General features: G+C 35.8%; 1 protein-coding gene across 2 annotated transcripts; it reads left to right on the top strand.

Moving 5' to 3' along the window:
- The first annotated feature begins 1,451 nt into the window (after positions 1-1,451).
- btbd3b (BTB (POZ) domain containing 3b) lies at positions 1,452-15,133 on the top strand. Of its 2 annotated transcripts, XM_003199736.6 has the most exons (5): positions 1,452-1,831; positions 1,995-2,317; positions 4,376-4,466; positions 8,426-8,544; positions 10,928-15,133. In XM_003199736.6, exons 2-5 carry the CDS (start codon positions 2,007-2,009, stop codon positions 11,958-11,960), a joined length of 1,554 nt encoding a protein of 517 aa, XP_003199784.1. In that variant the 5' UTR covers positions 1,452-1,831; positions 1,995-2,006; the 3' UTR covers positions 11,961-15,133. The 2 variants fall into 2 exon arrangements, with proteins under 2 accessions (XP_003199784.1, XP_009305723.1); XM_009307448.4 differs by having other exon boundaries at positions 1,452-2,317.
- The last annotated feature ends 5,671 nt before the right edge of the window (positions 15,134-20,804 follow it).

Here is a 20,804-nt window from a genome sequence, read left to right as displayed (position 1 = left end):
AGCAGTTCTGTGGGCGCAAACGCCTTGTTGATGCCAGAGGTCAGAGGAGAATGGCCAGACTGGTTCGAGCAGATAGAAAGGCAACAGTAACTCAAATAACCACTCATCAACGACACATCCAACCTTGAGGCTGATGGGCAGCAGAAGACCACACCGGGTGCCACTCCTCTCAGCTAAGAACAGGAAACTGAGACTAAAATTCTCACAGGCTCACCAAAATTGGACAATACAAGATTGAAAAAAAAGTTGCCTGGTCTGATGAGTCTCGATTTCTGCCGCGACATTCAGATGGTAGGGTCAGAATTTGGCAGCAACAACGTAAAAACATAGACTTCAATGGTTCAGGCTGATGGTGGTGGTGTAGGGGTGTGAGGGATATTTTCTTGGCACACTTTGGGCCCATTAGGACTAATTGAGCATCGTGTCAACACCACAGCCTACCTGAGTATTGTTGCTGACCATGTCCATCCCTTTATGACCACAGTGTAACCATCTTTTGATGGCTACTTGCAACAGGATAACGTGCCATGTCATAAAGCGCACATCATCTCAGACTGGTTTCTTGAACATGACAATGAGTTCACTCTACTCAAATGGCCTCCACAGTGACCAGATCTCAATCCAATATTTGGGATGTGGTGGAATAGGAGATTTGCTTCATGGATGTGCAGCAAACAAATCAGCAGCAACTGCACAACGCGATCATGTCAATATAGACCAAAATCTCTGAGGAATAATTCCAGTACCTTGTTGAATCTATGACATAAAGAATTAAGGCAGTTCTGAAGGTAAAAGGGGGTCCAACCCATTACTAGTAATGTATACCTAATAAATTGGCCAGTGAGTGTGTAACATAAATAAATTGGTATTTGACTAGATTATGTAACAAAAGTGAATTTTGCCTTAAACAGCCATATAATATATTAATAGGCTACATAAGAATGCTTTAAGTAAGCATAATACATACAGGCATCATAGATAGCATTACCAAATATACTGTTAAAATATGTAATATCAAATCTAAATGATTAATTATATTGCATAAATAATAAATGATTTACGAAATACATTTCTAAAACTAGTAAACAAAACCACTCTGAATCTTACTGTTGAATAATTTAACTATAACCACACTTTTCAAAAGAAACTAGTTTAACTAAATATCTAAAATAAAAGCCTTCTGCATAACACAAGTTTAGATTTCCTTCATATAGTTAATGATATCTATAACACTGTAAATATGAATCCACAGTAGGCTTCTTGGGGAGATGCTGAGGATCAGAAAGCATCATTCTAAGGGGAAAGAGGTTGGCGCTTTAATCAAAGTGCTCTCAGCATATTCTAGTAGGTGCTACAGCCAATCGCAGTGCTGCTGAGTTCTGATTGGCTTGGCTGTGGGGGATGTCTGACTTCCATGGTAAGGGGTTACTCTCTCTCTGCTCCATCCGTTCATTCAGCCCCCACAGTCAGCAAAACACACGTTAGAGAGTGCAGGTCCACGGCAAGCAAATCCTGCAGAGCAGCGCTGTGTATGTGTGTTCGTGTGTGTGTGTGTGTGTGTCAGGAGGAGGAGAGAGAGAGAGACAGAGACAGCATGGACTAGATGCTTCTAAACCACTGCAGGAGCACTAAATCTGGGACTGTCACTGGAGGAGGGAGAGAGAAGACATTCAAAGAAGGACGTTTATCTTGCACTACAGTTACAGTATGGAGACTCATCTTTGCTGTCCGCCAGCAGATCAAACTAGAAGCAAAGGACACAAAAGTCAGCCGCCGTATTGACTTTTGAGAGGACGGAGAACCTATTTCCCTGACAGTTTGCTCTGAGAAGGTGAAGATTAGGAGTGGATTTTGTTTCTTCTTTCTTGTCTTGTCTCTTCTCCTGTTTCGGTTAATCGCTCTGCTTTTGCGGGCTCTCCAAAAGTCGTCACTTCTCTCAGACCCTTCCTTCCCTTCTCAGCATCTTCTCTGCATGCTTTTCCACTGCTCTGCAGGTGAACACACTCATGGTGGATGCCAAGGGAAGGAACATGAAATGTCTGACGTTCTTGTTGATGCTTCCAGAATCAGTTAAGAGCAGGTCCAGTAAAGGCTCCAAAAAGGGGAGTCCCAGCAGCTCGTCCAAGCTGCCCCCTGTGTGCTATGAGATCATCACTTTGAAGACCAAGAAGAAGAAGAAGATGGCAGCGGAGATCTTTCCTACCAAGAAGCCGGCGTCGGCCACCACGGTGCAGCAGTACCAGCAGCAGAACTTGAACAATAATAACACTATCCAATGCTGCAACTGGCAGGGTCTCTACTCCACCATCAGGGAGAGGTAGGTCAACTTTAAATGTGTGAGACTCAGAGGTGAACAGAGAGGGAGGCAAGCGAAGGAAATGATTAAAAGTCTGTGTAGAGAACATCTGCAGACAAACAGAATATTTTTGTTTTGTTTGTTTTTCCACGATTCTATTGTTTGAGACTATAGTAAAGATTTTAATGCACTTTTTTGTGTAAAGAATTACACAAGATTACACAAAATTAAAGTTTTAGTACTCTGATTTAAGAGCTATAATTAACTGTTTCTGGTGAATTTACAATCAAATATGCTGGTAATGTTAACTCTTTTTAAGGAAGGTCAGTTGTTCTTGCATCATAAAATACAATTTGTTTTACTTCTCAAATAATAGTGGGTACTTGTGGAGTGCTTTTTAATTTTTTTATGTTTAACAGAGCGAGCAAATTTTCACAGTATGTCTGATAATATTTTTTCTTCTGAAGAAAGTCCTTTTTGTTTTATTTTGGCTATAAAAGCAGTTTTAAATTTTATTAGCCCCTTTAAGCTATTTTTTTTCAATGGTCTAAAGAACAAACCATTTGTTATACAATCACTTGCCTATAACCCTTACCTGCCTAGTTAACCTAATAGTTAACCTAATTAACCTAGTTAAGCCTTTAAATGTCACTAAGCTGAATTCTAGTGTCTTTATACAGTATATATATATAATAACTAATGATTACGGTATTTATATGAAAAATATACATATTATATAAAATAAATTATAAAAATAAAAATATAGATATAAAAATATTGAAAACAAATTTTAAAAAGAGGAAAAATCAAGAGAAGCAAAAAAGATTTAAACATTTAGTTTGAAATTTTGAAGAAGAAATTTTGTAGATTGCAATTTTTTTTGCAATATTTTGCTTGAATTTAATTGTATTATCTTTTAATTTCTAAATATGTTTGGTGACTAAAATATTATTTTAATAAATATATCCGTTTAATAAATCTGTTTTATTTAAACACACCAAAATACATTGCCTATTCACTGAGAAATGGATCAAAATATTCATTTTCAAAATAGGGTTGTACTCACTTACGCTGGGCACTGTAAATAAGACCTTAATTTAATTAAACATTTCTAAATTGTATTCATCTGCTGAAAAAAATGTTTAATGTAATAATTCCTTAATAATAATAAAATAATTGTATCAGACTTTTTGATTTTGAAAAATAAGAGATTGGAGTATTTAGTGGAATATTAAATATTTAATATACATGGAATATTTCATATACAGTTATTGTCATTTTTTTTGCAAGTGGATGCTTAAAACACATTATTTCAAAGACACATTATTGGTAGTTTGTAAAAAAAAAAACAACGGACCATTTTTCTTAAAACACATTCTGAACAATTACAAGCCCAGAGAACCAATAGTGGCTTTGAAGTCATCACTTTTGATTTTCCAAAACTCCACATGAATTTTATTCACATTTATATTCACATATAAACTGTAGTTAAACTGACAATTCAGCAGGTTCACATTTGGGTGTCGAATCTCGTTTCTAAAATGCTATTTAACGTCTCTGAATGAATGTCTCTGAAACAGTTTGAGAGCATTCTCCAGTGGTAAATTGTCCATTTGTGTAGTTGTTGGTCTCTGTTCCGCCCTGAATGCATTGTTCCCGACGAGGCAAAAGAAAGGAACAAGTTTTGTTTTATATGCAGGGCTTTGCTCTCTTTCAAAGGGTAATATTTATTTTGTCGTCATGGGAAAGCCCCATGCCGGCCAAAACAAATGTGCGCTCTCAGACCTGGCTTTGTAGTCACTCTGGAACAGCGCTCCTTGTTTACCGACTGCTCCTATGTGGCCAGGACCCCAATAATGCATGAGGAAGATCCTATTGTGAACTCCTGTTTGACAGAGGCCAAGGATTTTCCTGAGAAACAACCATTTGACATGCAAACAGCTGAAGTGCAGAATTCTAATGAATGTCTATTTCCAAAATGCTTTATTCCATTGTAAGAATAGAATCATCTTGTATCAAATCAGAATGTCTATCAGCTTTTTAACATCTAAAAATCATTCCACAACTCTTCTCTTACAGAAATTCTGTGATGTTTAATAATGAACTGATGGCTGACGTTCACTTTGTTGTCGGTCAGTCTGGAGGGACTCAAAGGCTCCCGGGACACAAGGTAAGATGACCCATTACACAGTCAGAGAACAGGGCAAGGACTTTACAATGTGCTTTATTACTGTTGCTTAGCTGAATTCTTTCTGTTGTTTTCAGTCTAGCCGGCCATGTGCCTTTTTGAGACGCTCCTCAATTATTGATGTAAAGCAGGCTCAGGTCTTTTGACAGAGAAACCTCTGTCTTTTGCCCATTTTCAAGCTGGATTTGTGCTCTATTTAAAAAAAAAGCATGTTTGAATATGTAAATACAGCGCTTTTATTTGAACACACCGTGAATGTTTCTCCCAAAGGCTTTTGATTTCTCTGTATAAACTGCTTAATTAGTGCTTGGTAAAATGAAACATCATAGACTTTGACCACACAAAACAAATTCAACCCATCTATGTTTTGAAAAAGTATCCCCCATAATATATTGCTGAAATATTAAGACTAGCTCAGGCCACAAAGTTGGATTTTAGAGAGAATTTTAGACTGTATTACTTGTTTAAATTAATTTGTTTACAGTTTTACAACTTTATTCATTTGCTCTATATAAAGATGTGATGTGACTCCATTAAGAGCCATAATTCTAAAGGTAATGCACAAATAAAAACAACATTTACTAGAATTTATTGTCAAAACACTTTACGAATGCATTCAGAATGAATGTTTGTTCAGGAATTTTTTTCTTCTCCACATGACTCAGATCTTCTGGACGCTTTCCACTTGCTCTTGTTTTAAAAATGTCATGGGGACCACTGGGGTGGCATTATTATATATGACATTATTATTTGTTTCAACCTCTGCCCAATTTTGACTGCACCGAAACCCCATTTAAACCGGTTCTTGTTTTGCTCTCAGACTTTATTTAAAAAGACAGGGTTAATCTGGTGCCTACAATTCAGGCATGACTCATCTTTTATCCATTTAAGAGGGCAGAATTGAAAGCTGCGTTCGGCTGATATGTGATGCTTTATAAAGCACACTTAGGCAAGGGCATTGTATTGCTTTGCTGCATCGCCACAGCCAATATTGCAATGGGCCATGAAGAGTTATTACAGAGCACCTTTTTATGATGTCCATTTGGCTGGCGTTCAGATATGCATTATCATTTTTATTTGAGAAGGTTATGTTTGCTTCTAGCAAAGGCTTCCTTGCGTTCGAGTGCTTTGCAAAATTACTCTTGCCATTTATTTGGTGCTCCTCTTAGTTACAATTTATTTGCTATGTGTTTTTCACATGAGAGACCCTGAGGGAGAAGGTCAGCTCTTTACTGATGCAGCATTAAAAAGGCCAAAATTAAGTCCGCTCACTGCAAAAGATGCTAAAAATGAATAGTAAATATTCACTTTGCTCGTGTTATATAATGCATCTGCATTGCTGTGTTGGCCTCTGATTTCATCATTAGCTACGTGCACCCATTAGCATCAGCGAGATAACTTTTAGCTTTCACAGCATTGTGAAACACTCTTTGCTTCAGAGGAGAAAGCAAATGCCATTCAAATGAATGGCACTCACGTGTCTTGTAAACCCAGGGGGAAATTACAGCTGTAATTAAGCATCGGTCTTTGTGGGTGAAATTTTGCGTGTGCTTCACGCTCAAATGACTCCGAGGAAATGGGATCAAGCCGAAATTTAAAACAGCCAAGCGTTACCTTTACAATGCAATCGACTTAGAAAAAAGAAACCCTGAAGGGCAACTTGTGAGAAATTAAAGATTGCTAGCTGTGCCTTTCTGATTCAGGTTATAATACAGAATGTGTCATTGTATACGTTGTGTGTAATTTAGAGTTGATTACATGAAACCACCTGGAAGGCTCTTTTAAAGAGTTTGAGCAGAATAATCAGGTTTTTTGTTGAAGACATAAAACTCCTTTATTGTGAGGTCACAATGGGTCATTTTTGGAGAAGTGGAGGCTGAAAAAAAATCGCTTGAAACCTTTTGTATCTATGCCAAAAAAAGTGTCCTTCAATACCAGGCTCCTTTGATAGGATACTATATTTTTGATGTTTGAACTCATTACTGCTAATTTGCAAATTATTTCAAATCAAGTGTAGACTTTTATGCTAATTGTTGACAAATGGATGCAAGTGGAAACAAAGATTTTGAGAATAACTTGAATTTTCTACATTTTTAGGCCATAGCTTAATACTATTTCAGATTTAAACAGGACTAATTTTCATATTTTCATATTTCATGAGTTACATAATCGTACTCTAAAGCACAATATTAAAAAAAAAAAATAAAAAAAAACGTTAAAGTTTAGTTTTAGTTTTAAATTTGTCATTTCTGCTGCATCTTTACAATATCATCAACTAATTCAAGTCCCCCCGAAAGGCTAGTCATCCACAAATACATGAGATGGCAGCATAATTCAGTTCCCTGAAGATGAAATCTCTAAAATCATAAAATGGCTAGTCCAGAGTCCTGATCTAAACTTGATTAAATCTGTAAAATCCCTGGTGACAGAAAGAAAAGCAATATAGGGTCACACTTTATTTTGATGAACCCCAACCTAACAGTTTATAAGTAAACTGTTAGGTTGGGGTTAGGGTTAATGTAAGCTGACATTTACTTGCAAAGTTTCTTATAATCAGTTAAATGTCTGTCAAAGGAGCTGTATTAAGTAGACAGTCTACTAATACTCAAATGGACCATCAAAATAAACTATAATGTTACTCAATATAGTCACTAGACAGGACCAAGATCACAGCAAAGCATTGTGAGAGACTAATAAGAGTTGTAATCTTCCTTCATGCTTCAATCATACCTATTTTATAAGTTTGATCTATTTCATAAAAATAACATGATTTTACAGCAATTCACAACTTCTTCATTTAGTGGCTAATTTCTATGTATTCATACAATCTCATTTGGACAGTTTGGTATGATTTGCTTATCCTACAATGACGGTTGGGTTTAGGGATGGTGTTGGGTGCTACACTTCCTTTTTAGGGTGCTTTCACACCTGTGAATCGATTTAGTTGTTTCGAAACAGTGATTAATATTATTACAATGTTGCTCTTTGGTGTGGTTTGCTTTCACACGGTTTTTAAACAGACCAAAAGGCCTGAAAAAAGTAACGTGCGAGTAAACTCTCCCCACATTGGTCAGAGTTTCAGGGTTTATTTTGCAGAGTCCCTTATTTTAATTTATGACGATGAGCAATAAAACATTATAAGCGAAAATCTGCACTTTAGTTTGAATGGTGACACCCACAGACATCCTCACCAAGTATAAATCAGAGGTAAAACTTTCTCATACAGTGCCGTTGGTTTATGCATTATAGTATTACATTATAGAGAGAAATAACAGAAAAATCAAGACTGCTGTTTGGTCAATTTTCCTAACAGATAAACATCTCTCATTAATAGGTAACATGCTTTCACTTTGGAATTTCACATGAAACGCACATTTACCGGTAGGAATGACATTCCGCCCTACTCATCATTCTCTCTTCATATAGCCGCATATATGCCTATTACTCACTACGATCGCTTTCTCACTACAATCAATCCACTCCAGAGTTTGTTTCAATCGAGCCGAGACCACCTCATTCAGGCGATCTTAGACTGATTGATTTGGCACAGATCCGAACGCGATTGCTGGATTAACATATGCCAAACGAACCGCACTAACTGGGCAAACAAAACAGGTTTCGAAACAAAGGTCTAGGTGTGAAAGCACCCTTAAAATTTTTGTTTCAGAAATTTTAATTTCAGACATTTTAGTATGATTGAACTCATACGAATTAGCCACTAAACTGACAAAACGTAAAATAGTTAAATTTCCTTGTGAGATCAGACTGAAATAAGGTGCTTTTGTGGTTTGCATATGCCTTGTTATTTTGTAAAACAGTTGTACTAACATTGTAAAGTCACAACTAAAATTCTTTCAGTGTATTGATCAATAAAAATTTCATTATGAACAAAATGAAGAGTTCTGTAATTTTGATGTCCTCTGTATATTTTTTCTCATTAGTATGTCCTTGCTGTGGGAAGCTCTGTTTTCCATGCCATGTTCTATGGAGAGCTGGCGGAAGACACGGATGAGATTCGTATTCCTGATGTGGAACCTCCAGCTTTTCTGGCTATGCTAAAGTAAGACCACTTTAGTAATTGTTTCTTGTCTGTCAGGACTGTGCTGGCCAGCACTTTCCTCATCTGCCTGGTTAAACCATTATTATCTTCCTGTACGGATTATTTAGTTATTATTGTTTTCAATTAAGCACAGGAGTGAAGAAAATTGTTCTCTCTGATCTAAGTACCCCTCTTTGGACTTCATCCAGAGGGTTAATCGACTACACCGACATGTAATTTCTTTACAGCCGACGGTTCAAGACCATTAAAAGCGATATGGCCTTTGCAAGAAGTCTTTTCTGATTGAAATTGACTGCGATTAGCTTCATTTGAATACACTGAAGATACCAAATAGCTTAATTTGACTTCTTAAATGTCATTTTGAATGGAGTACTCGTTTCAAAAAAGCTGTCCAGCATGACTTTATAGGGCAATTTAAATAAAAAAGGTGTGCTATTTATAGTACATGGCATTTCAACTCAAAAAATCAGCTTCTTATTTATGAAGCACACACACAGTTTCAGCAGGTGGGACTGTACTGTGTGTTTGCACTGCTGTCTGATTTGCATCATACAAATAAATCAGATGCTAAAAATGTGTGGTGGGCACAATTCATTCTCAGTTAGTTTCCCCATATCTCTGCAAAAACAAATAACAAAACATTAAATTAAATTAAATCAGCAAAAAGCTTGACCATCTGGTCTTGCAGAAAAGACCCTTAATAAAAATAGTAAATAGTTACTATACATGGCATTAGTTATGTCTCCATCCAAAAATGCGAATTACCTTTATGCGCAAAACTGGAATATTGCATAAAAGATGTGAGAATAAAGCACTGTTTCCGTTCAACAAGTCAAAGAGAACAATATTGTCATTTTCTGCTTAACTGGCGCCAAATATCAACAGTAAAAACAAAATTTACTGCGATAGGAGAAACTGTGTGAATGATTTCTTTATTTAATATATGACTTGCGCCTCAGAAGACAACACGTGAACGCATTTGAAGGCGTGAGATTCGGAGTACAGACTCTCTTGACAGTCCTGGCAGTCATTATATAATAACATTAATACTGAGATGGTTAATTTTAGAATGACCAAAACAACATTTCAGATGTTTTACAATGAGCTCAGCCTGCTGGTTTATCCATTAACACATATTTTTATCATCACATGATATCTTCTAACGAAATCACATGACTTTTCTAATGTGCATACTGGAATTTGTTTGGTAAAAGTGTTTTCATTGTAGTTTATGTGCATCTTTCCTTATCGAATAATCGTTTATCCTACTCTGTTTTGCGAATACATTTTTAATGCTCATTCTTAAAATTTTTGCGCGCAAAAATAGGTGGATGGAAACGTAGCTATTGTTTCAAACTAAAATAGATATGTTTCTTTTTGGATTTTTTTTGTTGGCACGCTACAAAATGCTGATGAAAAAACAACAATCATTAAAACATGTCAAAACATGCTTTTATTAAGTGTACATGTTACAATGCAAGAAAAACTGATACTAGTGATTAAAAGTTATTTCAGACATAACTAAACTCACTTTTATTGCCGCTTACTGCAAATTTCACTTTGGAATCATGCAAGAAACTAAGTAAAACCTTTTGAAGTTTTTCCAGGTCACCCCTGGTTGAGGTCTCTAGTTTATTCCCAAAGTATTTTATGTGTATCACAGTGAACCCTGAACACAAATGTTGAATAGACCTCTGACTTAAACCAGAAGAAAATAAATAATAAAGCGAGCTTAGCTTGTTCGCCTCTCTCAGGGCTTAGGACCATGACAGAAGATCTGATAGATCTCGACTCGTGCTTACCCATCTCTCTTGAGACTCCTCTTCTGTTCTCCATTCTCTCTGCTCTTGCACTCGTTCATCTCTCACTCCCTTCATCTCTTGAGAGAAATTCTTGTTCTCCGTCCCTCCCGCATCTTTTATCCCTCCTCCCCCACTCTCATAAAAAAGCATAAATACTATCTTTTGCTTTATATGCCTCGTTTCGGATCACCCCTTATAGAATATCACGTCGCATCTATAGAAGTTATCGCCTGTAGCCAAGAATGCATATACTGTAGCATCAGATTTGCAGTGCATCTGCACAATGCATCAAAGTGCAGATCAATTCATCCACTCCCAAGGACACAATCACAATTCTACAAAGTTAAGACCACTGTCAGAATAGTGTTATTTTGATATCAAGAGGAATAACAAAATGTAGTATTCCCATTTCCAGCACAGCTTTCCTATGACTTGTGTGGACCAAAAACACATGCTGGTTTGCATCATAAAATAGTAGCTTCTGGCTGGGCCGGTAATAGCAGGCTCTGATGCGTCCATTTTAAATGACTCTGGCGGATGATGTACTACATGGCTAACCCAGATTTTCTTCTGCTTCTCAGGTACATTTACTGTGACGAAATTGACTTAAGTGCCGACACCGTCTTGGCAACTTTATACGCAGCCAAAAAGTACATAGTCCCACACCTGGCACGGGCTTGCGTCAACTTCTTGGAAACAAGTTTGAGTGCCAAAAACGCGTGTATTCTTTTATCTCAAAGCTGTCTGTTCGAAGAGCCAGACCTGACACAACGCTGCTGGGAAGTCATAGACGCTCAGGCAGAGCTGGCGCTTAAATCCGATGGCTTTTGTGACATTGACTCTCAGACCTTGGAGAGCATCCTCAGACGGGAGACGCTGAATGCAAAGGAGATTGTAGTGTTTGAAGCAGCACTAAGCTGGGCAGATGCCGAGTGCCAACGGAGGGAGATGAACACCTCTATTGACAACAAACGCAAGGTGTTGGGTCAGTCCATATATCTAATACGTATCCCAACAATGGGTCTTGATGATTTCGCAAATGGTGCCGCGCAGTCAGGAGTGTTGACGTTAAACGAAACCAATGACATTTTCTTATGGTACACAGCGGCTAAGAAACCCGAACTGCAGTTTGCCAGTCAACCTCGTAAAGGCTTGACACCACAGAAGTGCCACCGCTTCCAGTCGTGCGCCTACCGCAGCAATCAATGGCGATACCGCGGACGCTGCGACAGCATTCAGTTCGCTGTTGACAAGCGGGTGTTCATCGCCGGTTTTGGGCTTTACGGCTCAAGCTGTGGGTCAGCTGAGTACACCGCCAAAATCGAGCTCAAACGGCAAGGGGTGAATTTGGGAACCAACCTCAGCAAGTACTTTTCCGATGGATCTAGTAACACCTTCCCCGTTTGGTTTGAGTATCCAGTTCAAATCGAGCCGGACACTTTCTACACTGCCAGCGTGGTTCTGGATGGAAATGAACTGAGCTATTTCGGACAAGAGGGTATGACGGAAGTGCAGTGTGGAAAGGTGACCTTTCAGTTTCAGTGCTCTTCGGACAGTACCAACGGCACAGGTGTGCAAGGCGGCCAGATCCCAGAGCTCATTTTCTATGCCTGAGTTTCCCTTGGGGGGGAAAAAACTGCCCACTTTACTAGTGTGAAATAGCTTTACAACACGTACAAGATCTGTTTTTCTGTTATTTCATGGCAGAATTCAACTCCTCCAGTGCTGCCAGCTCAAGCAAACTGAGGCATAACAGGCATTACAAGGGTTTTGTTTTGAGCTCTTAGTGTTTTGGGGGGTGGGCTGTCAAGATGTTACACTGTATTTTCTTCCTGTCTTAAAAGTGAATTAAATAATTTATTTTGTGCTCTGCATAACGCTGCACCTGTTTACAAGGACAAATCTCATTTCTCTGGAAAATAAGTGAGCCTGGCTGTTGCTCTATATCTTCATTGATTTTTAATATTTTTGAATAATTTCATTTAAGAGGGGACATTGTGCATTGTACAGTATATATATATTTAAATGTATGAACTAAATTATATATATATATATATATAAATATACTATATTATCACTCCATGGCTATTTCAGCTGTTTACAATGACTACGCCATGTTTGTGAACGCTTGCACATGTATATTGTAGCAATAGTGAACAAAATATTCAGTCACGATAACAGTCTAACTTCAGTATTTCTCCACATCATGATTCAAGGCAATCAAAATACCTAACACCAAAGTTACTGTCATCACAACTACTTTACTTTTCTTAACATTCACTGTTTAAAGGGATAGTATGGCCAAAAATGGAAAACTCTTCCATCATTTACTTACCCTTGACTTGTTACAAATATTGTTTTTGTTCTGTTGAAGATATTCTGTTGAAGAATGTTGGTAACATGTAACCATTGACTTCCGTAGAATTAGTTTTTCCTACTATGGATGTCAATGGTTACAGGTTTTCAACATTCTTCATAACATCTTCTAAAAAAAACAGGTGACTAAATGTTCAGGATTTAGATTTTTTTTTTTTGGTGAAATATCCCTTTAAAATTTATAAACATTAATTGAAACAATCATGTTGAGGAATACAAGTTATTAAATGTCTTGACACTATTGGCATTTGTAACACTTTTCACATGTCAAATCAGAGTCTTTAATCTTAGTTAAGAAAGATGTCAATTTTAATTTCCTTAAAGTGAAAACAACGCAGTGTGGGACAGATGTAAATTTCAGTAGGTTATACAGTTCTAAAGATATGAATTTCTGATAGTATTTAACCAGACATGACATACACTACCTGACAAAAGTATTTTCGTCTATCCCAATTGTAAGAGCAACAAACAAAAAATAACATGACTTCTAGTTGATCATTTGGAAAAGTGGCAGAAGGTCGATTTTTCTGATGAATCATCTGTTGAACTGCATCCCAATTATCACAAATACTGCAGAAGACCCACTGGAACCAGCATGGACACAAGATTCTAACAGAAATCAGTCAAGTTTGGTGAAGGAAAAATCATGGTTTGGGGTTACATTCAGTATGGGGGCGTGCAAGAGATCTGCAGAGTTGATGGCAACATCAACAGCCTGAGGTATCAAGACATTTGTGCTGCCCATTACATTACAAACTACAGGAGAGGGCAAATTTTTCAGCAGGATAGTGCTCCTTATACATCAGGATCCGCATTAAAGTTCAAGGTGCTCAAGGATTGGCCTGCCCAGTCACCAGACATGAACATTATTGAGCATGTCTAGGGTAAGATGAAGGAGAAGGCATTGAAGATGAATCCAAAGAATCTTGATGAACTCTGACAGTCCTGCAAGAAGATGCATTGATGTATGGATGCAGTCCTTCAGGCACATGAGAGTCATACACAATATTCATTATTTTTCCACCGCACCATGACTTTATAGTGTACACTGTACATTACTTCTGTTACATCACAATACTTTTGTCTTAAAAAAGTCAGACCTTGCTGTCCTAATTAAATACTTAAACATCAAGGCATGATCATATTTTATTTTGGTAAATAAGCGTAATCTAGAGGCCTTAGCCTTACATATAAAGCACTTCTGATACCAAATTATCAACTAGAAGTCAAATTATTTGTTGTTTCTAAAACATAGATAGACGACAAGACTTTTGTCAAGTAGTGTATACAGTACAATCTATTAGACTGTACATCTGTCCCAATCTATTTGATTTAAAGTCTAATATGGAGTGACTGAGGTCAGAGGAATCAACTGTACAGTGAACTGTTTCATGTTGTATTATATCCAGCAGAATGAACATTCTAAATATTGATCTTACAATAAAGTGTCTATGTTCTCTAATGGATTCCACGAAACATGTTTTTTTTATTAACAAAGTTCAACACCAGTATGTTCAAAGTCTCTCAATTTTTGTGAAGTGCACTAACTTACCAAACACATAGGCTACATTTAATTTATCTGAAAAAAAACATGTAATACATAATCATATTCTCCACCGCCTTGCAATATAACGTTTTGGGATATTGTGTCATCATTTTCACCTCTGTAAGTGTTGTGTTCATGGCTAATTAGCAGCATAATTAGCTGTCACCCAACAAACCCGTCTTCACGCTACTAAATGGGATGTTGTCAACTAACATTATATCACATATTTATAAAAGCGAAATATTGCAAGCATTTAATTTTGTCTGCTTTGGGCTGTAATTACTGGCATAGTTACCCCCTTTTTATTTTCATAATGGTGTCAAAAGCATCAGAAACACACACATAAAAAAGCTAATTCTATTTCCTGTATAACATTTAGTGACAGAGATGATGAGCAATGATGAGCAGAAGACAGATGATTGCTTTATAAATTAACCACGACCATTTCTTAAACAAACACTGACAACTTTAATTATTTTTACTAAACTTACACAGCAACGCTCAGTCCTGCATCCTACTGAATAAAGTGAGCTAAACTCTACAATCACAAATGCAATGCACTTTCATTTATACAGTACATGCAAATCAACTAAAATGTGTGCCATTTCTTTACTTGTGCGTGTTGAATTCGTCTTTTTTATTTTTAAGTGATTTGATCGTCACATGAGCTACTTTAATCTCTGTGCACTACTTAGAAGAGAAGCTTGATGGAGCTTGTTGTGAGTGTTTTTTGTTTTTTTTTTGATGAACACTTCTGTGAATGTGTGTAAAAGCATATGTTTGTGTGTTACAGTACAGAAAGCCTTATGAATGTGTATGATAGTCGAACATGCAAATAAACTGAACAAGCAGTTCTTTAATAACATCAAGACTGACTTCCATTTTATTCTGTTTATATGTTTAAACAACATTTTCGATTTGCTTTGGTTTTTTACGATCATCAAATATGATCAGATGATCAAAAAGCAAACAGATAAAGATTTAATTCTTGGTATATAACGTCAATACATACTGCACTGTAGATAAAGCAAATGCTTATGTATTTGATCATAAATACTGTAGTTGTGGAGCAAATATTTAATGTACCAGTTTGATGTCCACATCAAATTAAATTAGCAAAACATATTTAATATTCACAGAAAGCATTTCAAATGTGTCCACTTTAATGTAATGAGTGTCAAAATATGGAAGAAAATATTCATCTCTGTAAAAAGAAATCATTAGTACTTTACTTAAAAAGTTGACTTTACTAACATTAATTTAATGAAAAAACCATGCCAAGATGGAGTGACACCGTGGCTCACCTCACAGCAAGAAGGTCGCTGGTTCGAGTCCCTTTTGGGCCAGTTGGCATTTCTGTGTAAATGGGTTTCCTCCGGGTGCTCCGGTTTCTCCCACAGTCTAAAGGCGGTGAACTGAATAAACTAAATTGGCCGTAGTGTGTGTGTGTGTGTGTGTGTGTGTGTGTGTGTGTGTGTGTGTGTGTGTGTGTGTGTGTGTGTGTGTGTGTGTGTGTGTGTGTGTGTGTGTGTGTGTGTGTGTGTGAGTGAATGAGTGTGTATTGGTGTTTCCCAGTACTGGGTTGCAGCTGGAAGGGCATTCGCTGTGTAAAACATATGCTGGATAAGTTGGCGGTTCATTTCTGATGAATAAAGGGACTTTACGTTAAAAAGTTGACATTAATGTAAAAAAATAATGTCAAAATATTGAGGAAATACAGTGTTCATCTCTTTACAAAAAGCTGACTATTTTAAAAAGTCAGTAAATGTGTAACTTTGAACTGTTAAGTTGATTTAACTTTTTATAATTTTGCACATTATGTTCATCACTTAATGATCTTAATGCAACAGGTTTACTCACTAATTTTAAAGTAAATCAACAAATCATTTAAAAAGCAATGGGTTGACTTACTTTTTAAAAAATAAAATTGCTTTTTACAGTGTAGCATCGATGAAATGATACACCATCTGCAATTAATCAAATACATAGGAAAAAAAGTGATCAGTCCAAAAAAATATATATTTCAAATCATTAAAAATGCCATACTAACAAATTGCCACCTTAGAATTATAAGGTTCTATCTGACATTTTTGTCAAAATTGAGTTATTGACATTCTTGTTAATTGACAACTTATTTACAATATGGGATGTTTTTTTATAAGTTGTTTACACTTTAAAAAATTTTATTTAAAAAACAAATGTAACACACATACTGTTTGCTATGGAATGTAAAAACTTTGAAGCTCAATATCTCAAAATCATTCAGAACACAGATAGAACCTTATAATTCTAAGGTGACGAAATAGATAAAACCAGTTTTAGTAAAGGTAAAGTATAAAAATTTAATATTTTAAATATTAAAATTTTAATATGCTAACAAATGATTATTGTTCTAAATGTGCCTGAAAGATTTTTTGGTTAATAAACTATTGGCGTTCGCTTCTGTAATCATGCAGAAAAATGTATGAAACAATTAACATTCTTATGCACAATATGTTTAATGCTTGAAAATCTCTTTATATGTTTGACCCACAGAAAAAAACGGTAAAAACGTACTTCTGTATTCAACCTCAGTAGGAAGTCTATCCAAAAGTTACTTTTATGTAACCAGCTTTTTTTTTTTTCATTTTTCTTTTTTGACTGTAAGAGACACAAGCTTCTCCAAAAAGATAATAAGATAAAGTACAAGAGGCATCATTGTGAAAATTCTCAGCTTTTAATTACTTTGAAAAAAAACTTTATGTCAGAACTTGCCAGGGGTATGAATAATTTCAGGCTTGACTGTATAAAGGCTATATATAATAAATTTACAGTGCTCAGAACATATAAGTACACCCCTTACAAATCTATCTTTTAAATTCATATGTTTAGTACGAAGCTATACAATATTATTTGTGCATTAGCATTAGATTAATCAATACTGAAGCCAAATCTGGAGCTAAGATAACGGTCCAAAAACTAGTACACCGACATTTATATGTTATAGAAAAATCTGAAATACAAATTTTAAAAAGAGGAAAAATCTAGAGAAACAAAAATTTGAAAAATTGAGCTGAAATATTGTAGGTTGTATTATTTATATAAATCAAATATTTTGCTTGAATTTAATTGTATTACCTTTCAATTTCTAAATATGTTTGGCGACTCAAATATTATTTTAATAAATATATCTGTTTAATAAATCTGTTTTATTTAAATCCACCAAAATTACTGTACTCAATTATGCTGAGCCTTATATATTAGATCATATAAGACAAGAGAATCAAAGTTTATTGCAAAAATGCAACAATGCCATGTAACATGATATTGGGGATTTAATATCAAATAATTCAATAGCATTCAGTATTATAGAAGTCAGGCATGATCACCGAGGATGGAAATGTTGATATATATTCCACTCAATATGTTTTGGGACCAAACATTTTATTTCTCTGTTGGTAATACTTGCATGCAATATTTTTAATTGCCCACAAAGGCAGTGAGAGACTCAGCTCTGACAGTCTGTAAAGCCAGCAAGCCAGACTTCTTACAGTACAACACCGTCCTCAGCAAATGGAGATGATATATTGAGCTCTAAATTACAGTTCAGTCAGCTAGCAGAGGCAAAGCAGAAAGGCAATCTGGAAAGGAGGATGGAGAGCAAGACAAGACGTGGCATTTGTCTTCATATACAAAACATAAGCTCTTTGTGAATACAATCTTTCTGACAATACTTGATTTTTATTGGATTTACATATTTTTTAAACTACAAGGGAATGAGGTTCAGTTTGTCTACATTGAATGGTGATGAATATTTTTTTGACATTTCATTTTCACTAACATTACTGGAAAATTAAAGTAAGTAGGTCTATATATACACTGCCAGACATGTTTTAAAACAGTAAGATATTTAATATTTTTAAGATAAGTCTCCTTTGCTCAGCATGTCAGCATTTTTTTGATCTTAAAAAAAAAACAGCTAGACAGTAACATTTTGAAGTATTTTTTTCTTTTTAAATAAATTTTCTTTTCGACTATATTTTTTAAAACGTAATTTATTCCTGTGATTTAAAGCTAAATTTTTAGCATGATTATTCCAGTCAAGTGATCCTTTAGACTTCACCTCAATACTGTGATTTGTTGTTCAAAACATGTATTATTATTACTATTATTATATAATAAAAAATAAATAAATAAAAAAAGACACTGGCTTTAACGTTTCTCATTGGATCATAAATTTGAATATTACAGGAATAATTGTATTACATTGTATTTTATGATAAGCGACGCAGTTGTGCAGTAGGTAGTGCTATCGCCTCACTGCAAGAAGGTCGCTGGTTCGAGCCAAGGCTAGGTCAGTTGACGTTTCTGTGTGGAGTTTCGCATGGGTTTCATCCGGGTGCTCTGGTTTCCTCCACAGTCCAAAGTCATGCGGTACAGGTGAATTGGGTAGGCTAAATTGTCCATAGTAAATGAGTGTGTATGGTTGTTTTCCAGAGATGGATTGCAGCTGGAAGGGCATCCCTGCATAAAACATGTGCTGTATAAGTTGGCGGTTCAATCCGCTGTGGCAACCCCGGATTAATATAGGGACTTAGCCAAAAAGAAAATGAATGAATGAATGTATGTTTTAACAATAACAATAATTATTATTATAATTATAATATTATTATTCATATATTAAAAAATAAGAATTTCGGCTTAGTCTCTTTATTAATCTGGGGTTGCCACAGCGGAATGAACTGCCAACTTATCCAGCATATGTTTAACGCAGCGAAGATACCCTTCCAGCTGCAACCTATCACTGGGAAGCATCCATACACACTCATTCACACACATACACTACGGAATATTTAGCTTTCCCAAGTCACCAATAGGGCATGTTTTTGAACATGTGGCGGAAACCGAAGCACCCAGAGGTAACCTACGCGAACACAGGGAGAACTGTGCCACCGTGGAGCCCAATAATTATAATATTTCTATTTAATATTTTTTATTATTACTATTATTATATAATATATGCTACTGATGTTGTTAAGAACAGCTGTGTAGAATTTGTTTAGCTTTCTTTAATAAATAAACATTTCAAAAGAACAGCAAGACAATATTAATGTCTTTATTATCACCTTTAATAAATGTAAACCATTCATGCTAAGTAAAAAATTAAACTTCTATAATTTCTTTACCAAATAATATATTTCTATTCATCAAAGAATGTTTAAAAAAATATATGACAGTAATCATATAATAATAATAATTATTATTATTATTATTTTTATTATTATTAATATATTATTATTAACATATTCAAATAGAAAACAGGTATTTTGTTGCACTTTGGATAAATAAATGCCGGTTTGGAGAGCAAAAGAAATGTTAAAAATATTTTATATATGCTTCACAATACAAACTAATTTAGTTTAACTGATTCTTCATTTGGACATTTTTTTTACTTTCACAAATGTTATTTAAAACATTAAACTAAGCAATTGCACAGTGCACACATTGGGCACATTAAATTTACAGTTTTTTTATGTTTATGAGTTCAACTGTCTCTTTGAATTCCTAAACATTTCATTACCTTAACCTAGTGACTAAGCTTTACATTTTAATTTTCAACCTTATCATCTACTTGCTCATATTTTTCTGTGCAGCCAAGCGTTTATAAATGCTAAGCGTAATTTCATCAAGCCTCTTGTTCTGCGGTGTGGTTTAATAGAAAGGCGTTTTTTTCTCCCCGAGCGGCCCATCAACATGAAGAGGTGTGTTCAGAGCCTCCGTTCACCACACCTCCGGTGATCAATACTCTGTCCACTCATTCCTTTTGTAAGAACTCTCAAAAGGACAGTAACCAGCCTCGGTAGATGGAGAAAATGGAGCGAGTAATTTGGTGAGCTTTGATTGTTGGGACTACATGGCGTTTTTGATTACCTCTGAATAGGTTCTCAGATGAGTTCAGGATTGTTAAATGGCCGCGTATAAACAGATCAATAGCCTGTCGTGTCAATCAGCACACTTTCATTTAGAATTAGTCTCAAGAACTAATACTTGCTGCTAACTTTGACAGGCTCGCTCTGTGAAAGTGTCTAGATGTAGACTGGTGTAGAGGTCATGGATTTAAAGGATTTTCATTCAAGCAGCTTATTGAGGAATGCCATTTTGTCCTATTCGTACTCAAAAAAGTAAGAAAGAAAAGAACTGCCAAAAGATTCTTCGATTTCATCGACCATCTAGTGTTCTTACTCTGGTTTTCTAAAACTAACACTTTGTTATGTTCTCAGTGGTATTTATACATTGATTGGCTTGGTAGTCTAACACCAATACTCCCAATTTATTAAAAAAATAAAATAAAATAAATTAATTAACTAATTTAAAAAATAAATAAAAGGCAGCGCGGTGGCGCAGTGGGTAGCACTTTCGCCTTACAGCAAGAAGGTCACTGGTTCAAGCGAGTTTGCATGTTCTCCCCGTGTTGGCATGGGATTCCTTCGAGTGCTCCGGTGCCCCCACAAGTTCAAAGACATGTGGTATAGGTGAATTGGGTAAGCTAAAATTGT

The sequence above is a fragment of the Danio rerio genome, chromosome 13, assembly GCF_049306965.1.
Source record: "Danio rerio strain Tuebingen ecotype United States chromosome 13, GRCz12tu, whole genome shotgun sequence".
NCBI lineage: Eukaryota > Metazoa > Chordata > Actinopteri > Cypriniformes > Danionidae > Danio > Danio rerio.
Note: the sequence above shows the minus strand (reverse complement) of the source record. Positions and strands in the feature narration are given on the sequence as shown.